Raw genomic sequence first — 21,166 nt, 5'->3', positions numbered from 1 at the left:
TTGACCAGCCTCAACATCCTTTCTTACTAATGGATGAGTACACACACACACGGCTGTAAATATGGGTGTATATTAAACAAACTTATCTGCTTTATGTGTGTAGTAGGAGAAGTTTTAAGATGGTTCGCACTAAGATGTGGTTGAGCATGAACTAAGTGTAACACATTAGTAATACTGTATGTGCTTTCAGTTTAATGCTGGTACTTAAGACAATTTCAAAGTGTTGATAATGTGAGGACTGATATAGACAACACTTGTTTTAAAGTACACTACAGTGAAGTATGAGTGAGGTACAGTACTCGCCTCAGGGTTGTGGGCTCATAACACCCTCAGTCCACCCAAATGTTAATGAATACCAAGTTGTATGAGGGCTGTGTGTGTACTCTATTCTACTCCCAAAAACACTGTCCTTCATTTCATTTATTCAAGCAAACATTTTCCATGTCTTCATAGCATTATTTTGATTCACATTCTATAATATTTTACAGTCCATTGTGTAAACTTGTGCTGTCGGTCAAATAAAACAATCTTTACAAAATTGTTAGACAATATGACACGATGGACAAAGGATTTGACATCCATATCGAGGCAACATGAGCTGAACTGTTCATTCTGACCCCCTCCCCTTCAAGACAGTGTTTTTTAGCAACTACAATTTTACTTATTGTCCATAATTTCCTAAATTTGTGTGTGTGTGGGGGAGGTAGGTGTTGTAAATGGTTATGTTGAATGGTTGGATTTATAGGAATACAACACATAATTACAAGTGTACCGGCTCCAGGAAGTAATGATTGTTGGCGATTTATGAGTGTGTATGTACAGTTTATTTATGGGTGTTTACTGTTCATGAGGCTTAACTATTGTGATTTATTTATTTTTTCTCCAAAATTGATGCCAATGTTTGTCCGTGTGTACCGTACTTGCCGCCACAGAAATAAATACAATGTTTTAGGGAGCTGGTGCGTGACGTGGGTGCTGCTGGGGACGTGGAGGCAGAAACAGAAGCTATGCTACTGGAACATGGAATTGATTATGCAGAATTCCCAGACACGGTGTTACAAGACCTTCCATCACTACCTTGGTCTATCCCTCTGCAAGTAAGTTGATTCATTAAAAACTTCATTTACACACAAAATCTTTAGTCTGGGCGGGTGGATGTGAATTAAGCTTGAGTATGTGGAGGTTTGAATGATACTGGTACATGATGAAGCTCTAGATATTCCTCTGGTTGTGGAACCATCTGGGCCTGTCATCTTTAATATGGTGAAAGCTATTCATTGACAGACAGAGGCTGTTGACCCCTTGTTGTATTGCCTCAATGTGTGTATTTAAGTTAGAGGGAGGTGAAATATCTTCATCTTTACTGATGTTCATAAATATAAATGACTGTATTGTAAGGTTATACTTGTCCCTTGCAGGAGATAAAAGCTCGTACAGACTTGAGGGATGAGTGCATCTTCACCATCGACCCTTCAACTGCAAGGGATCTTGATGATGCAGTGTCTTGTCTGCCGCTACCATCGGGGAACTACCGAGTGGGAGTCCACATTGCTGATGTTAGCTACTTCATACCCGAGGGAAGTCAGCTGGATGAGATTGCATCCGATCGTGCCACCAGTGTCTACCTCACACAAAAAGTAAAGTTAATGTTTTTTTTAGTGCAATTATTAATTAGTTGAATAAATCATTGTCCTGTAGATTTATTTATACTGGACATTGGCCACTCATTTTATCATTATACAGTAGGCTCTCGCCAATAACGTTTAATAGGTGCCTGAAAAACACCGTTATTAGTGAAAGCGTTATTTGTGTGACATTAAAATACATGTGAAAAGGGTTTATTGGTGCCGCTGCCACAAGAATTTCACCCATTTTTTCCCCTTGAAGCCCTCCTAACACTTTTTGTTAGCTGAAATAAAAAGAATTGCCATTCAATCATCAAAATAAAGAGTTTGAGTAATATAACACTTAGTTTTTGAGGTGCTTGGTGTGATGATTGTTCCGTATCTGAGGGCCGCTAACACTTGCACTGTCTTTCATTCTACAGGCTAACCATTTCACAAGAAAATGCTCTGTTATCACTAACAACCTGTTTCTATCGCCTTTATCATTCACAGCTCACCTCACATTTCCATCACTACCGAAATATTTTTAGCCAGCACAATACTCTTCTTGGTTTCCTCTAAGTTCCTCTTAATATTTTGCACTGTAGACTCAGGACAGTTCAATTTCCTCACTTTAAAAGTTCCCAGTCATTCAGGTGGCAAATCACTCCCTCCACCACCTCCCCTAGCCCCCACAGGCAAAAATGCGGAAGCCATTATTGATCACCGACCCTAACAACCACTGGTTATAGTGGCGAAAATCTTACACGTGGGCGCAGCGCTGTGTTCCACTGAGCGTGTGTGAGAGTGAGGCGGAGTGGACAACTACGTCATCAACATGGCGGCAAACAAATGCTATCATTGATGCGCTCGGACGCTTCCCGCGAAATTTACATTATTCAAGAGAATCCAGACGTTATTATCGAAAATGGGTATCTATTGTAACTTACCGTTATTGTCGAAAACGTTATTGTGGAAGTCGTTATTGGCGAGAGCCTACTGTAATGTGAGAGAAACAAATTTGTGAATTCTGTTAATTAGAGATTCACTGTTAATTAATTTACCTTCCCTCAACTTAGGCACAATTAACATTTTACACAAATATACGTCACCTTCCATTTACTGCCGGTAAAAACAGATGAAGACACTTCCCTATACAGTAAACCCTCTCCCAACGCAGGGATTAGCTTCCTCTAAAACTGAGTGTTGGGCAAAATCACCTCAGGCAAACTTAACTTCCTATGGGAAAAATGGGGAGGCAGGATTGTGGGTGCATATGGACTCTTATCACATGAAATTCACAAATATGATAATACAGTGGTCCCTCGGTTAACGAACACAATTCGTTCCAGAAGGTTGTTCGTTAACCGAAAACATTGTTTCAGTGGGATTTTGGGTAATTGGTTCCAGCTCACTGAAAATTACATACAAAGAAAAAAATAATGCAGTAAAGTACACTTACTTTGAGGTGTGTATGTACAAGGCTCCTGGTTGATGATGATGATGTGAATTTGAAGTGGGAGGAGGAGAAGGGAGAAGAGAAGGAAGTGGGGGTGGAGGAGAAGCATTTTACTGCTTCTTTTGGAAGGCGAGTCACCTTCCATAAAAATTTCAGGAACCTCTGGACTGACAGATTCTCCAGCAGGAAAATCCTCTTTCCTTTTTGAAGTGGAAGGCTGAGGGGTAGCATCTTTCTCCCGCTGCCTTTTAGTGAAGAAACTGTCAATTTTTGGTTGTGGAGCATTTCTTCTCATCATCATTAACTGCTTTTTGAAGGAGGAGACCACTGTGTCCTCAACATTGCATAAAATAGGTTCTGTTGTTTCCAAATCAGGGTGCCTTGAAGCAGTTTCCTGAACATCTCCCAGTGGTGAACATCTTTTAAATCTGAAGAAGACATATGGTCATCACTTTCCTTTTCCTCCTCACCACTGTCAGTTTCTAACATCTCATCCAGTTGCTTCAAGTCTTCAGGAGTAAGTTCCTGCTCATGAGACATCACAAGCTCTTCCACATCATCATCCTCCACTTCGAGGCCCAATGATTGACCAATGGACACAATCTCCTGGTCCAACTCTGTTTCTTCATCAAATCCCTCAAAATCATGGACTGCTGATGGCCACAGTGCTTTCCATGTAGAATTCAGGGACACAATTAATTTTTCAGCCTCCAGGATGTTCCAGAACTGTGCCAGTGATAGATCAGGATCAGTGGAAGTTGCCTGATGATGCCTTCTGAACATTTTCTTCATGTACAGCTTCTTAAAGTTGTTGATCACATTCTGGTCCATTGGCTGCATAATTGATATAGTGTTTGGGGGGCAAAAACAACACTGACAAGCTCAGGGAGTTTATTGATGGTTAGGTAGCTCTTCACAGAAGGGCAAAACACCTCAACAGCCCATTCATTAAAGAGCTGTCTTGTTACCCATGTTTTACAGTTGGACTTCCAATAAACTCCAAGTTGTCCTCTTACCATCTTTTGTTGCTTGAACACCCTGGGATTTTTAGAGTGGTAGACAAGCATAGGCTTCAGTCGGCAATCCCCTGAAACATTATCACCAGGCAATAGAGTGAGATGGTCCTTCATGGGTTTATGCCCTGGTAAAGAAGCTTCATCTCTGGTGATGATGTCCTTTTGGGCATTTTCTTCCAAAACAGCCCAATTTCGTCCACATTGAACACTTGCTGTGGAAGATCATTTTCTTCATCCACCAGTTCCTTAAACTCCACTAAAAAAAATTCTGCTCCTTCTTTATCTGCACTGGCAGCTTCACCATGCCTAATAACACTAAAAATGTCACTTCTTTTCTTAAATTTTTCGAACCAGCTCTTGTTGGCCCTAAACTCTTCAAACTCTGTGCCACAAGAACTAGGTTGCTCTTTCTTCAAATGTTCGTAAATTTCCCTGGCTCTTTTACAAATAAATTCAGTCGAAATTGAATCTTCTTTCGTTTGTTTTTCCTTTATCCAAATGAGAAGTAACCTCTCTGTTTCTGAAATTAAGGATCTACCTTTAAACACACTGGTAGATTTGTCTCTCACTTTCACTTCCTTAAACTTGTCTTTCTGCGAAAGAATTGTCGACACAGTTGATACCGACATGCCATATTCTTTACTAAGCACATTTTTTCTAATGCCTTCTTCATGTTTCTTAATGATTTTCTGTTTCACCTGGATTGAAATTGCCTTTCTAGATTTCTTTGGACCCATGCTGGATTCAATAACAATTTCACCACTAAAATTTTAAGTTTAATTGCTGTAAATAAAGATTATTTTCTTTAAATCAACACTGCACTGGACTATATATTATCAATATGTTAAATAAGTTTCAGAATGACCAATAATTGTTCTGTAAAAACAGTTTATGTTCAAGAGAGCCACAAGCAAGATGTTACCTCCACTGAACAGACACACAAACAGATTCCTTGGTGGGTGAGTGAAGTGGCTGATGGGCGCACCAAAAACTAGTTCCCTGTACTGCCATTATGTTAAATAAGTGTTAAAATGATTAATAATTTGTATATAAAACTTGGAAAAATATTTAATAGCACAACCTTCTTGGTATTTACTCAAATGGGAACGAATGTAATGCCCTAGAACCGATTACTGTATTGGTGGACTACTCTTCCAGCTGGTGAGCAAGCGAACATGTTGACATGTTTTCGTAAGAATTTCGTTAACCGAATTTTTGTTCGTTAACCGAAATGAAGATTCTTATTGAAGGTATTTCGTTAACCGAGGGACCACTGTACAGTAGAACTATAAAAATTAATAATAATCATAATAGAATCATATTGCTGTATTCTCCGATCAATGGTTAGATGTTTGTAGCATAACTATGATGGCAATATAGTAGATTTTGTGAAGCCTTCCGATGACGGTGAGTAATGAAGACTTTGATGATGATGAAACTGGAATGATTTTTAGTTCTTAAGCCGATGGGTCATCAGGATCTTCGTCTTCAGGCTCCAGATAGGCAGAGGATGTTGATGGTTGGGTCAAGTGGTGCTACACTCACTTCATCACGTAGCTGATCTAAAATCTTTATTTTCTCGGTTAATGTCATCACTTTTCTGCGTTTGCGGGTTATACTGTAAGGGCACAAAGTTCCCAAGCCTCTTTAGTACAATGTTGGCGGTACTAGTTGTAAGCAAGACTGGCGGGCATCTCCAACTGGTGCGTGGCTGAGGCAGTGTGGAGGTGGTGCATTGTTAACTCGCTTATATTCAAATAATCCATTTTGGGCAAATTATTTGGTCATATTTAAATGTATATAGTCAAAATTGTGTTGGACAAATCAGCATTGGGTGAGGGTTGACTGTATAGTAATTAACAAGTGAACGTGGGCTCTTCGTGCCCGGTGAAAGTTGGAACGCTTGTGCTTGGCTCGCGTACAGCGAATGAGGGTGCGCCAAGTCTGTAGACTTGTGGGGGTGCACCAAGTCCGTAGACTTGCATCGTTTTCCGTCGTAAATAAAATGGTTAATTAATGCCTTCCTAAAGAAACCGTCGACATGGTACCAGGTTTGTTCCACTCTATGAATTTTTTGCGATTTTTCCACCAAGTTTGATGAAAAACGGTTGTCATTTTGGCTGCCCAGAACAGACACACAGACGGATGGCTATTCCTATACAGTGATCCCTCGGTTAACAAAATTTCGGTTAACAAATTACCTTCCATAAGGTTCTTCACTTCGGTTAACGAGCAATCCCTCGATTAACGAATTCTTTATGAGCGCCCCTCAACATGTTTTCGCTTGCTCATTAGCTGTAGTATTAGTCAACCAATACAGTAATCGGTTCTAGGGCTTAAATTCCTTACTATTTTAGTAAATATCAAGAAGTTTGTACTATTCAATAATTTTAAAAGTCTTATATTAAAATTTTTAGTGTTTTTAACAGTTATTTAACATAATTGAAGTACAGGGAAACTAGTTTTTAGCGCACCAAACAGCCACTCAACACACCAAACAGGCGTCAGTCTCTCTTTTCAGTGGAGGTAACATCTTGCTTCAGACTCTCTTCAGCATAAACTATTTTTTCCATTTTTACACTGAAATTATTGGTCATTTTAAAATGTATTTTACATATTGATGATATATATAGCGCAGTGCAGTGTTGATTTAAAGAAAATATTCTTTATTTACAACAATTAAACTTAAAATTTTAGTGTTGAAATTGTTTTTGAATCCAGCATGGGTCCAAAGAAATCCAGAAAAGCGATTTCAATACAGGTGAAACAGGAAGTTATTAAGAAACATGAAGAAGGCATTAGAACAAATGTGCTTAGTGAAGACTATGGCATGTCGACATCAACTGTGTCGACAATTCTTTCACAGAAAGACAAATTCAAGGAAGTGAAAGTGAGAGACAAATGTACCAGAGAGGTTACTTCTCATTTGGATTAGGGAAAAACAATTGAAAGGTGATTCAGTTTCGACCGAATTTATTTGTGAAAGAGCCAGGGAGATTTACGAACATCTAAAGGCAGATCAACCTGGTTCTTCAGGCACAGAGTTTGAAGAGTTTAGGGCCAGCAAAGGCTGGTTCGAAAAATTTAAGAAAAGAAGTGACATTTTTAGTGTTATTAGGCATGGTGAAGCTGCCAGTGCTGATAAGGAAGGAACAGCAAAATTTGTAGTGGACTTTAAAGAACTGGTGGATGAAGAAAATTGTCTTCCACAGCAAGTGTTCAATGTGGACGAAACTGGGCTGTTCTGGAAGAAAATGCCCAAAAGGACATTCATCACCAGAGATGAAGCCTCTTTACCAGGGCACAAACCCATGAAGGACCGTCGCACCCTATTGCTTGGTGCCAATGTTTCAGGGGATTTCCGACTGAAGCCTATGCTTGTCTACCACTCTTGAGATCCCCAGGGTGTTCAAGCAACAAAAAGTGGTAAGAGGACGGCTTGGAGTTTATTGGAAGTCCAACCGTAAGGCATGGGTGACAAGACAGCTCTTTAATGAATGGGCTGTTGAGGTGTTTTGCCCTTCTGTGAAGAGCTACCTAACCACCAATAAACTTCCTTTAAAGGCTCTTCTCCTTATGGATAATGCCCCTGGTCATGACCCTCAACTTGCCAGCACTTTGGAGTCTCAATTTGACTTTGTCAAAGTGTTGTTTTTGCCTCCAAACACTACATCAATCATATAGCCAATGGACCAGAATGTGATCAGCAACTTTAAGAAGCTGTACATGAAGAAAATGTTCAGGTGTCATCAGGTAACTTCCACTGATCCTGAACTAACACTGGCACAGTTCTGGAAGACACAATTTAATATCCTGGAGGCTGTAAAATTGATTGTGTCCTCATGGCAAGAAGTCTTCACTAGATCCCTCAATTCTGCATGGAAAGCACTGTGGCCATCAGTAGTCCATGATTTTGAGGGATTTGAGGAAGAAGCAGAGTTGGACAAGGAGATTGTGTCCATTGGTCAGTCAATGGGCCTTGAAGTGGAGGAGGATTTTGTGGAAGAGCTTGTGATGTCTCATGAGCAGGAACTTACTCCTGAAGACTTGAAGCAACTGGATGAGATGTTAGAAACTGACAGTGGTGAGGAGGAAAGGGAAAGTGATGACCATATGTCTTCTTCAGATTTAAAAGATATTGTTCACTACTGGGAAAAGGTCAGGAAACTGGCTTCAAGGCACCCTGATGTGGAAAAAGCAGAACTTGCTTTGTGTAATGTTGAGGACACAGTGGTCTCCTTCAAACATCAGTTAATGATGAGGAGAGATGCCCCACAACCAAAAATTGACAGTTTCTTCACTAAAAGGCAGCGGGAGAAAGATGCTAGCCCTCAGCCTTCCACTTCGAGAAGGAGAGAGGATTTACCTGCTGTAGAATCTGTCAGTCCAGAGGTTCCTGACATTTTCATGGAAGGTGACTCACCTTCAAAGAAGCAGTAAAATGCTCCTCCTCTACCTCCACTTCCTTCTCTTCTCCCTTCTCCTCCTCCACCTCCCACTTCAAATTCACATCAGCATCATCATCCAGGAGCCTTCTACATACACGCCTCAAAGTAAGAGTACTTTACTATCTTTTTTGTTGACTTTATGCAATTTTCGGTGAGCTGGAACCAATTACCCAAAAACCCATTGAAACAATGGTTTCGGTTAACGATTTTTCGGTTAACTAGCAACCTTCTGGAACGAATTGTGAATTGTGCTCGTTAACCGAGGGACCACTGTAGTATATTAGATACCTGGTGTATGTATTGGAACAGTGCTCTGCTTGTTCCTTACAAAGCTGGTGCTTTGGACTCCCAGACCAACACACATAGGTTTATACCTGTGCCAGGCAAGACTGGTGGGTATTATTGTTCTTACAGTAACCATCCAACACAGAGTGTCAAGTGTCTGTTTCAGATTAGATCACACTTTGATATAGTACAAGTGTTTCATAAAAAATTGTAGACGTACGTACATTCAGTAGGACCCGAGAGGGGGATTGTTGTATTGGGATGCATCATTTCTCTCTTGTATATAAAAGATTGTTATTATTAATGTAACATTTATACCTTTTCAGGTGATTCCCATGTTACCAAGGGTCCTCTGTGAACATCTATGCTCGTTGAATCCAGGAGAAGATCGTCTGGCATTTTCAGTTATATGGGAACTTCGTCCAAACGGTGAAGTGGTCGGCGAATGGTTTGGCCGTACCGTTATACGATCGTGTCTAAAGTTGGCTTATGAACATGCACAGGGTATGATTGAAAATCCAGATAAAGAATGGTCCAGTGAAGAGATTCCAAAAATTACTGGACCTTATACTTGTCGTGATATAAGCAAGGTAGTCAATAATCTTCAGTCAATTGCAGTAAAGCTTAGGAAAAAAAGGTTTCAGGATGGTGCTTTACGACTTGATCAGGTCAAAATTGCCTTTAATCTTGACGACGAAACCAAAGCGCCAAATGGTTTTTATGTAAATGAGATGAAGGACAGCAATAGACTCATAGAAGAGTTTATGTTGCTTGCAAATATGGCTGTCGCTCACAAAATTTTTAACAGTTGCCCAAAACTTGCTGTTTTGAGGCGTCATCCTCCTCCATTGGAGAACCCCATGGAATGGGCTGCTAATAACCTTAGAGCAGTAAATGTATGTCTAGATATATCTAGTGCTGGTGCACTTAACAAGTCAATTGCACAATATGTTGGTAATGATAAATACTCCATTGGGAGACTTCAAGTTATTACATCAATGTGCAGTAAACCCATGCAATTTGCACGATACTTTTGTTCAGGATATTTATCAGAGGAGCCTCTTTTCAAGCATTATGCACTCAATGTGCCTCTCTACACTCACTTTACCTCTCCAATTCGTCGGTATGCGGACTTGATGGTTCACCGCGTCCTTGCTGTAGCCGTGGACCCGGCCAGGTACAGCCCACCGGCGAGAGACTCGGGGACCATTCACAGGATATCCGAACACTGTAATGACAAAAAACAGTCGTCAAAGATCTTACAAGAATTAAGCAGTGAACTTTACTTATCTCTGTTTATTAGGCAAGTCAAGGACTTGGTAGAAGAGGGAATGGTCACTATGGTGTTGGATCGTGCTTTTGATGTACTCGTGCTAGAGTTGGGGATCATAAAGAGAGTGTACACTGATAAGCTTCCTCTTGACTCCCTGCAGCACACAAAGGAAAGTGGAGTGGGAGCCTTGACTCTAACTTGGAAAGCTACAAATGACAAAATTCAAATAAGGCAAGAGATAAACCTCTTCAGTCTCGTGAGGGTCTCTCTCCAACCCTTGGAAAATGACGCCCTCAAGTTTCAGGCCGTTCTTTTACGACCTTCTTAATTATTAAACCGTTGGGGTTTATTTTTTATCGAGCGTTCCGTCTGAACGGCGATGATTTTTGTTGTCCGTCCGTCAGTCTGGGTTTTTATACACCCGTGGCGTCCATATTATCCTGAAATTGGTCATTTGAGGAGAGGCTCTTAGTGTTGCTTGGAGCCCAATTTTTTATTTACAATATTGGATAATTTTTACATCAATCAATGTAGGGTTTTACCATTTGTCTTTTTCTTTTTAGCTTACTTATAAAATGATCAGCAGGGATATTTTAAACTCTAGAAAGTGACACTTTAATAAATTTAAGTTTTTTAGTTGAGTTTTCCCTCCCTCATGTACTAGTACCTGACAACAATGTGGCTCAGAACACTTATTATACATTTTGCAAGATGGTTATTGTTTGTAACAAGAGGTTTGATGGCTATAGGTTCTTCAATCACCCTGTATGGATTACTGGTGTAAGCACAACGTATGGTGTTCTGTTTTGACAGAGTTAGATTGATAAGAAAAGAAACTTAAGAAATATTTTACCAGTTAAGCATCATACTCTACATGTAACTATAACACCATGACTTATTTAGTGTTGAGACAATATGCTCTTGGCTTAGCCTAGCTCGATCAGAAGGTACTTGTCTACCTCAGGTAAATTGAGGAATACAATATATATTTTGCATTTATCTCTTGTTATTCAACCACAGTTTGCTAAAATTACTGTGTTACAATTGTTATGAGGTGTGTGGATATATAATTTATGGTATTAGTTGATAACTTTTTAATTCCATTGAAGGAAAGCTATGAACAGTTTTGTATGAAATTTATAGTGTCTTGCATCTTTAAATTTTGAAAATCTTCTGGACTCTTGTGTTTATGTAAAAACAAAAATGTGATATTGCAACCTTTTTTATTAAATAAAATGGTCATATCATTTGTATTTTTATAACCTCCACTTTTTTATTTTTTACATATGAACCATTTAGTAACCTGAAACGAATTACTTCTTAGTAACATTGTAACAGTATGCCACAGTAATGGGAAGAACATAATATCTACCAACTGTGTATCTGTTGAGGTGACTGTTACCCTGAATATAACAGTTGCTTGTGAAACTGTCATGTGTAACAACCTTCCTGGGTTGTCACCACTTGTAACAATCACTTGTGAAGCATGTTACCTTATATTTTAGACATACTAAAATATAGATTAAAGTTTATTGGAATTAGTAGTGAAATCCAATATGTTCCTTATCTGTGTTTATTTAAAAGGTTTCTATTTACACTTTCAAAAAGTGTATCACTGCAACTTAATCACTGGGGCTATGAGTGTTAAATGAGGATGGAGGCTATGTTATAGTAGCTCTTTTAAGTACATCCTGTCGATTCGAGAGTGAGTAGGAACCCATCGAGGGAGAACGGAAAAATATCCGACGTCCTCCCTCGAGGGAAGACGGAACCATCCATGATGGCTCTCAATAACGTCTTCCTCTCGTCAGGGTTATCAAACTACTGCCGCAATAGGTGGCCAGGGAGCTGGTCACTTAATGCTTAACTCGACACTAAGTGACGTGACTTCCCGTGGGCACACCTTAACACGTGCTCTGAAATTGCTACCTCATAGCTAGTGGAAAGTTACAGAGGGTGATTGAGTATATAAGTAACGTAGTTAACTTATTTATATAAATACCTCTGCCTATAAGACGGGGGCTACTACCAGTGACTACTGTGTGGTTCATTCTCTTTCTTAAAGCATGCCTCCTCTCACATAGGGACTATCATTGCTTACATCTACAACTCTTAAGTTGGATGCAGGGGTGGGTTATGGGTTGGTCTTTCCAGATTCTGTTGGGACGATAGTCTCCCCATCATGGTATCTAATTTTACGGCAGAGCTTTCGGGTAATTTACTTTCCCTCAATATTATTTTTACCCAACTATCAAGGGTTTAGATGTTAATGCCCTCTGGTTCTTTTAACGATTACTGTCTGGATATTGAACAAGATTATGAATATTTATAACAAAAGATGTCTATTTACAAGTACTTACACTGATAATCAGCATGAAGACAGTACAGAGCAACATAAACATGTGAGGTATGGCAATGCCGGTCAGAACAACTGTCGGGAGTGAAGACGCTGGGTCTGAAGCTGGGGTCTTGTACATCAACACAGCACAGGTGGTAAAATGGCATCTTCTCAACAACTTCACAAGAGAGCAAGTATCCTCCTAACTGGCACAGGTCTTGGTAATGGACCCAGGAGGAACAGCACAGAGGCTAGGGCTGACAGTGTCTTAGCTGGCATGCTGACACACAAGGCTATGGGTGCAGCAGTTCACACCAACGTGACCATGGATAAAAAGCTGCAACAATTTAGAATAGATTGTATTGTCTAATTATTTTATTAGTAACTGTCAGCATGCTATTATATTTGCACAATTTATACTCACTAAGTTGTACATACTGTACATAGTAATTAACAAAAATTACACAAGGCGGCATCCTTAAAACACAAATACAACATAAGTCGAGAAAGTCGTAAGTCTCTCCGACTTACGACTACCCGCACTTACGACCTGCCTCAGTCGTACCAAAATTTTGTCAAATTACGTATTTTCAAGAACCAACGTCAGTGATTGCGCTGTGTACAGTACTGACAAAATTTTCGTTTGTAATTCACTTTAAAATGGCTGGCAAGCTTAAAAGTGAGTTTTGTGGTGCTGAGAAGAAAAAGAGACACCCATTTTTGACTTACGACCTGGATTTGGGTCCCTAACCCCGCCGTAAGTCGGGGAGGAGCTGTAACGCCATAGGAACCATAAACCAAAAACGATAATATGGAATGCTTACAGGCAGCAGGTGGACCAACTGGGTTAAGAGGGAACCAAGTGACCAGCTATATGGTTACACGTCGCATTATGACTTGGTTCTAACTACCCATGAGCAACACCTGCTTCAAATACAGAGAACAAACCCAACACTGAACAATAACAAACCCAACACTGAACAATAATAAACAAACCCAACACTGAACAACACTAACAAACCCAACACTGAACAACACCGTTCCAACATTCATTGGACTGGAATATGAACCCCTTACACCAACCTCATAGTGATTTTACAATTTTAGCGATTCTCGTCTTGCTCTACAGAGCCTGAGCTATTGTCTCATCGCCCCAGCCCTTAGTTAAAGTTATTTTACAGTGGCTGTTTCTCATCCAACGTTGGGGCTAGAAAGTCAGTTTTTGCTGGGTTTCAGCCCATGTGGGGGAGCAGGGAAATGAGTGTCTTGATGCTGTGGTGAAAGCAGCTGCTTCTCACCATGTGGCACATCATTCCCCTCTACCTGCCTCCGATATGAAGCCAGTACTAAGAGTTGCCATCCGCTCAAGTTAGCATTGCAGGTGGGATGGTGTTGGCACAAACAAGCTCTGCAACAGCCACCCTGCACTGGGTGGCTGGGGATATTAGGGACTGTCGCACTGCTGGGAGACTGCTTTGACCTGCCGTAAATTGGCAACACACAGGTTACTCATGGTTTTTAATGGAGAGGGCGCCTGGTAACATTGACTGTTCCACACCTGCTGGTGGAGTGCCCCGGTCTCGTTCGTCGTAAGTGTATAATATTATACAGTAAGCACCTCTCCAAATGGCGAGGGGAGGGGGGGGGGGGAAGATGGGTCTTGCCTTCACTCTTTGGTGCTGGGGAGGGGACGTCCTCTCTTTCATGGAGGATGCCACCTTCTACATAAGCATTGAGTTTTATTTTATTTTTTTATTATTATTATTATTATTATTTTTTACGTGTAATAACCCACCCGGGCACAGGTCATCGACCCACAACCGAGCCAAGGGGGTGAAAAAATAAGAGTAAAAAGAAATTAAAAATAGAAAAGAGAAAGATCCAAATTTGTTCATTAACTTATCATCTTACGAGCGCTACAGACAAATGAGAAACTTGTGCTTGGTTTTGGTAGAAAGTATTCTCTTGATCAGTGCACCATTAAACCACTTTACTAATGCTAAAGGTATGATCAAACTGGAAAAGAAAGAGTCGATAGATGTTACAAATGAAGATATTTTCATTGCTTAAGGTTGTATACATAATGTTTAATGTAAGAAAATGGTCTCAAACATTCCAAAAAGATTTGAAACAGCCTTGAAAAAGCTTGAGAAGTAATGAGAATATCCATACAGGTATTACTAAAGCCGATAAGTCCAATGCTATTGTAATTTTGGATAAAAGCGACTGTAATGATAAGATGAATTCTTTACTTAGTCATGACAGCACTTATTGTGAGCTTACAAAAGATCCCCTGCAAAATATTAATAAGTTATCTAACTCTAAAATGAAGTTGTTATTGAAAAATAACCCCGATCTTTTTTTTTTTTTACTTTACTTTTATCCTCTGCTTGGGCAATCGGTCACGTCTCTGTTACGCACTCTTGGCAAGTACTGGGCATGAACTGGCTCCTGAAAGTAAACCTGCTCCAGTGTTGGTCAAGTCTGGCCATGAAAGAGCTCACACTCGGTATCGCTACACTTGCTGGCAGATTGTTCCAAGAGTTCATAATTCTCACTCCTACACTTAAGAATATTTTGACTACCTTATCGCAATGAATTTATCCCTTAAATTATTAAACATTAATGTTGTTTTTTAAATATGACTCAACTATTACTACTATGTTAGTTAAGAATAGCCCAATCTCTCTTGAATGTAAATGAAAGTGTTTACTGCATTCCATGTAGCAATTGTAATGGAAATTATGTAGGTCAGACTGGGAAAGCATTGTAACTTAGAATAAAACAACATAAGTATAATGATAGAACGGCATCTGAAAGCAGTGTACTGTTCGTTCATATAAGGAACAATAATCATCCCATAGATTGGGAAAACAGTTTAGAAGTGTATAAATCATCATGTGTCACAGAAAGACTTCTGGTTGAAGCAAGTTTGATTAGGGAAATGAATTCTTTAAACCCGAGTGATGGTCAGTACAAAACTAATAATATGTTACATAAATTTATTTGTCAGTGGCCTAAGGTTAAAAATGCTTTGAAAGCCTTTGAGGTGGATGTATGATAGATGATTAGTGGGTCTCATATTTTGCCCGGACTTGACATGACTAGTTAAGTCGCCCATTTTTATAGGCTCATCTTATGTTTGTGGTGGTGTGTGGATTAGTGGATCTCATGTTATTGACCGTACTTGATGTTTTTTAAGGTAACCCTGTGTATATAAGCCTCTTAAACCCAGTAAATTCAGTTGCCTCTGAATATGTCTTGAATAAAGACAAAAGCTAAGGTGCTCCATTGTTTCCCTTTTCCTGTGTGAATGAATATACTGTAAAGATATATATATATATATATATATATATATTCCCATTTTCTTTAACATGTCTATAAGTTTAGTAATACTTTGGTGATCAAATTAAACAATCTCATGATCAGAAATATATCATTGTTCTTTGCATTGTACATTGATTTTATATAAAAGGGTTTTTTCTTCACAAAACAGTGACTTACAGACTTGGCAACTTCCTCAACAAACATCACATTAAGAGTGTGAAGTGACACAGTTCTTACATAGTAGTATTCAACTTTTACACATAAGTGCAATATCTGCACATAAGCAGTGTCCACATGTAAGTACAGCTTCTGCACAAAAGTACAGTATGGGCACATAAGTACAGTATCAACACATAAGTACAGTATTGGCACATAAGTACAATATCTGCACATAAGTACAGTATGCATACGTAAGTACAGTATTTGCACATATATGCAGTATCTGCACATAACTACAGTATTCATACAAATGTATGGTATCCGCACGTACGTACACCGACTCCTGTGTAAAGATATCCTAGCAATACTCTTGGTACAAGTGCATCAACAACCAGACGTGCACGAGACTAACATAGATGACTAGATCTGTTCCTGGTCGTCTTTTGTCTATACAATTATTGTTTGATCCTTAGGTCAACTGGTGATCCAGTATACAGAAGTGGATGAATTTTCTGTGTCTTTGAGAGATGCATAGGTCATTATCATCTTTATTTTTAACTAATTTCTCCGCCAACCACCCCCAGAAGAGGAATTCAAAGTGACTAGATGGTACTGAGGATTCAAAGGCTGAGCAATACTTAGGGCGGTGAAGGTACAGTACTTGGAAGGCACCACGAAGAGAATAGTAAAGCCTCCACACATCATGGGGAGGCTCTAGAGTTACACAAACGTTTCTGGCTCTGTAGGGTCTGAGGCAATGATCTCCCAGCGCTTCCAAAGTTGCGTTTGACCCTCTCCAGAAGGCTGGGGCTCATTTGTAATTGACCCACTTAGGTCTGGCAGATGCCCTGTCACGTGACGTTCTCCCGTGTACCTCCGGCGGACGTAGCGACGGCCTCCTGACTCTCGCTGAGGCCGGCCCTCTCGAGCTGCCTCATCTGCTCGACTGCCTCGTCGATTGACTATCCCACCCTCACCAGAGTCAGGGTTCGTCACCCCAATGTCACTCGGGTACATCTCCACCTTGATGCTGTCTGCAGTTTTTGAGCGACCTATTGGAAAAAGACCTTGAGAGACAGCTATTGGGGATGCTCTGGTTTTTGGTGTGGTTGGAGGTTTTGAGCCAAAGGTGTGAGTGACTGAATGAGCAAGAGGATTGTTCCGCAAATCTCCTCTACGTCTGGGATGTAGAGGAGGAGAGTTTGGTGGTGAGAGCCCTGGAGTCCCAGAGTCTGGACTGAGCCAGTGAGGGGGTGACCCAGGTCTGCTGAGAGGTGAGGATGTGCCTGAGGCATATAGATCAGAGAGAGGAGTGTTGCGGGGTGAAGGTGAGAGCGTGAACACATCAGCTGAGGATGAAGAGAGGACAGAGTCATGGCTCTGCTTGTCGCCACCCTTCTTGGTAAGAGGCTGGAAACTCATGGTGCCGGTGATGGGTTGTCCCAGATATGAGTCACTGCTGCCCGATCGTTGACGAGTTACATCACTCCGTTGAGAACCACTTCCTTTATATGGAGACGACCGATGGCGGTTTTTTTTCTCCTCACCATCTTCAATATATGGAATTTCAGAATCTTGTGTGAAGGACAACGGCCCTCCTTGACTTAAAGGCACTGGGATACGTAACGAAGCAGTTATCACTCCAGAATTATCAATCTCGGGTGATGACAACCTCCGCACTGTGGGTTCTGGGACACGTAATCGTTCCTGAGTACTTATGTGTTCACTAGGGCGATGTCCTCCCCACTCATCCTCACCCTCCCCTGACACTCGTGGCCCCAAGGTTTCTACTTTCTCTATTGTTGTCTTTCGACTCTTCCCTCCAGTATCCCCTCCCCTTCTTCTATCAGTTCCTGATGCTGAAGATTCATCTCTGTTTTTGTTTTTTTCACGCTGTCGACGATCAGACTCCTCCCGTCGCATGTTTCTATCCTCGGAGCCTCGGGAAGAACTCTTGTCTCGTTTCCTAAACCACCTTGACTTTTCTGGTTGTCGTTCCTCACTAGTGCGGTCCAACTCACGGGAAGAACTCTTTTCGCGTTTCCTGAACCAGCCTCGCTCCTCACTGCCTGACGACGCGGGTACCTCTCCTGTCTTGTCCCGTCGTCTGCCTCTACCGTCATCCTCCTCCTCAGCGTGGCGTCTGCAAACAACTCAAGACATTCAACATGTATCAATCCTCTGCCTCATAAGTAGTTTAAATATTGACAAAATGTACAACTGATAAAAGATGGATACGTTGCTTAGAAAATGGGAACAAAATCCCAGTTAACGGCAGTGATTTTTACACCATCACACTCTAAGAGGCTTGTGGAAATGGATTTTTTGAAGGGGGCAATTTCTATAAGATATTTTACATGGAATTATAATTTTCTAAAGAGGCCCTTCAGGATTTTGACATCAGGCAGGAAGGTCTCTGAGCTCCACACACTACACTATCAATGACTTACCTTCTGCCAGACTGCTCAAGCACAGCCACAGCAGCACCCTCATGAACCACCTCCTCTCGCCGCCTCACTCGCGCCCCGTCACTCTCCTCCAGGCTCATGCGCATCCTGCGAGGGAACCCAGCATGAAATAACACCTCAAGTACACTCAAATATATATCTCACTTAACATCACCATAACTGAGGTGCTCTGGGGGAGAAGTAGACAACGGGGGAAAAAGCCAGAAATCGCCCAGACCGTTTTATATGTATTCTAAGTAGCTTTAGTGATGGCATCTCCTTTTATAATAGTCACCTCAGGGATTCAGTACCCAGTCTGTATTTACTAAATGCTCAGGTAGAAGGATCAGAGAGACTGTGAAGAGTGTGTTGATGAAGGTGGTGGGCCTTTTGAGATCACCTAAAGATCAGCCCCCAGCTTATTTCACCTGATGATTAAACATGCTACCTGGGTGGGTTATGTTATGTTGAGTTATTATTAGGTTTGGTTAGGTTAGGTTAGCATTAGGGTGGTTAATCTTAAGGTGAATTAAGATGAGGCTAATATTCCGGTAATGTGGCTTTTGTGTTCAAAACTCACCACATAAATGGAAAAACTACAGTAACTGCAAATGGTGAAACCAACACTGATAAGTTCTAAAGATGAATTTATGTCGAAGTTGATAACCTCATATGTCACCCTGTCCTTGCTCTGTGGTGCTTTATCACATCTTCCCTTCGGGATGTCAGGAATGTAGATTGGTGAGAAGAAGGGGATAGGGAGGTGGCAAACTTTCTGATAGCTCCAAACTCAGGGAGGGTAGGGGGGGGGGCTCCCTGCCCCTCTGTTTGGGAGTTCACAAAAATCTATCTTGGGTCTCGCCCTTAAGCATCTCAAGGTTGTTATGTAACAAACGTACTGTCTCACTCTAAAAGGTTAACATTCACACATCTGTCAGAAGTGTATAACTAGTTGTGTGCCTCTGTTTGTCTTACATATACAGAGAAAACTTCTGAAACATTGATATCGGAATTTTTGAAGACTAACCGATCAAAGTCGTGATGGTGTGTGGCATCAGTCGGGGAGCGTGGCAGGGAGGACGAACATTCGCTGCCCTCAAACACACTGCTGCTCGTGTCCACTTCCAGATCCAGCCTGTCATTGGAAGGAATCTTTGTTAACTTCCCAGTGATATGCTGCGGGAATGGAGAGGGGGTGCATATAAGTGGGGAGAAAGAGAGAGAGGGGAGTGTATGGAGACAAAATGTAGAGAATAGAAAGGGAGTGTGAGGAGTAATGAAGAGATGAAGGAGCAAGGACCGGAAAAGAAAGGGTGAGAGGAAGTATTGGGTGAGGAGAAGAGAAGAGTGAGAGAAAGTTGTTGGCTGAGGGGAGGAGCACACATAATAAGAGTTGTTAAGGATGGCGAGGGGCTGTGCTAACCACAAAGGTAGTACGTATGGGGTAATGCAGTACAAGGTAGACGAGGAAGGATGTAATGAGTGTTAAGAGTCAGGTTGGAGTGGGAGAGAGGGATTGTGGGGTAGCAGAAAATGAGAAAAAGTACAACATAATAGAAGCGTGAGAGATAAGGGAACAAATTGCAGACAAGGAAAAATAGTGATAACACAGGCAAAGCAAGAGAGAGGAATGGAACAAGTTGAGAGAGCAGACCAACACACACAGCATGAGAACAATTAAATAATGGGCTTCATGGGCAAGTGAATAAAGTACTGTAGGAACACACTGATCTCTTGTGTAATGTTGTGACACTGGGATAAACATTATTATAGGTTACGGTAAAATCCGTCATGATATGGAGCAACATTCAAGTTCTTTATGAATTGTTGAGTTAAGAATAATCTTATTTCTGGAGTTCAGAGTCTCAAGATGACTACTACAACTCTAAAATAAAATAGTACATAATTATATTTAAGGGATAACTAGAAACGAATATTCATGAATCAAATACAAATATGAATGAAATGGTGATCAGTGTACAGCAGCTGCCAACACTATAACAATAACAAGTACTATTGGAGCACACTGGAACTATATAACTGGAAATATAATGAAAATTCAATATTACAAAGTGGGAAAAATGTGTGAGCTCACAAACTGTATATTTACACAGGAGATAGGATGCAGAGATTCAGTTCAGTTCAGTGAATACTCTGTACTATGAGCAATGACCATCGTAGAGAAACTGCAAAGATACTGAATGATAAACATCTAAGCCAATTTTGGGACCACCTGAAGATTAGCCCCAGATTATTTCACCTGATGATTAAACACCCTAATGTTACCTGGAAGGGGTTAGGTTAGGTTCGGTTCGGTAATGTCAGATTAAGTCACGTTAGGGTAGGTTAGGTTAGCGTTGTGGTGAAATAAGCTGAGCGGGGCTAATTCTGGTGATCCCCAGAATTATGAAGGTAAAAGTTTAAAAGCCACACACCAAGTACTGTATATAATAAATTAATTATGCATGACTATGATTGAACCAAAAAATAAATTTTAACCCATAATATGGAAGAAATTATCAATGGTTTATACAACATTAATTCAGGAAGTGTAAATATATATAAGTGACAGCGTACAGAACAAATTTTAACCACATGTACAATTAAAACTTAAAAGATAAAGAAAGGTTTTTAATTTATTTTTTCTTTTCTTTTATCCTGTTCACCACTGATCGGTTCGTTAGCAGCTTGGGCGGTCGGTCACGTCTCTGTCACGCATTGTTAGCAAGTACTGGGCATGCACCGGCTCCTGAATGTACCTGAACCCGCTCCAGTGTTGGTCAAGTCTGGTCTTGAAGATATCACACTCG

General features: G+C 40.7%; 2 protein-coding genes across 2 annotated transcripts in view; one reads left to right on the top strand and one right to left on the bottom strand.

Annotated features, from left to right (window-relative positions):
- LOC121857074 (DIS3-like exonuclease 2) overlaps positions 1–11,332 on the top strand; it is a gene marked incomplete at its 5' end in the record, with an annotated part of 36,334 nt that extends 25,002 nt beyond the window's left edge. Inside the window, 3 exon segments of the mRNA XM_042352926.1 lie at positions 953–1,097; positions 1,419–1,637; positions 9,139–11,332. Of these exon segments, the coding sequence (XP_042208860.1) occupies positions 953–1,097; positions 1,419–1,637; positions 9,139–10,413 (1,639 nt within the window).
- Positions 11,333–15,845: 4,513 nt separating this feature from the next.
- Positions 15,846–21,166, bottom strand: part of LOC121857291 — a 62,386-nt gene continuing 57,065 nt past the window's right edge. Inside the window, exons 13-15 of the mRNA XM_042353280.1 lie at positions 19,384–19,491; positions 18,360–18,464; positions 15,846–18,052 (exon numbers count right to left, since the gene is read on the bottom strand). Of these exons, the coding sequence (XP_042209214.1) occupies positions 16,630–18,052; positions 18,360–18,464; positions 19,384–19,491 (1,636 nt within the window). The 3' untranslated portion in view covers positions 15,846–16,629. The remainder of the gene's footprint in view (positions 18,053–18,359; positions 18,465–19,383; positions 19,492–21,166) is intronic.

The sequence above is a fragment of the Homarus americanus genome, unplaced genomic scaffold (genome assembly GCF_018991925.1).
Source record: "Homarus americanus isolate GMGI-L3 unplaced genomic scaffold, GMGI_Hamer_2.0 scaffold20465, whole genome shotgun sequence".
Taxonomy (NCBI): Eukaryota; Metazoa; Arthropoda; class Malacostraca; order Decapoda; family Nephropidae; genus Homarus; species Homarus americanus.
The sequence above is the reverse complement of the archived record's forward strand: the minus strand, read 5'-3'. Positions and strand labels throughout refer to the sequence as shown.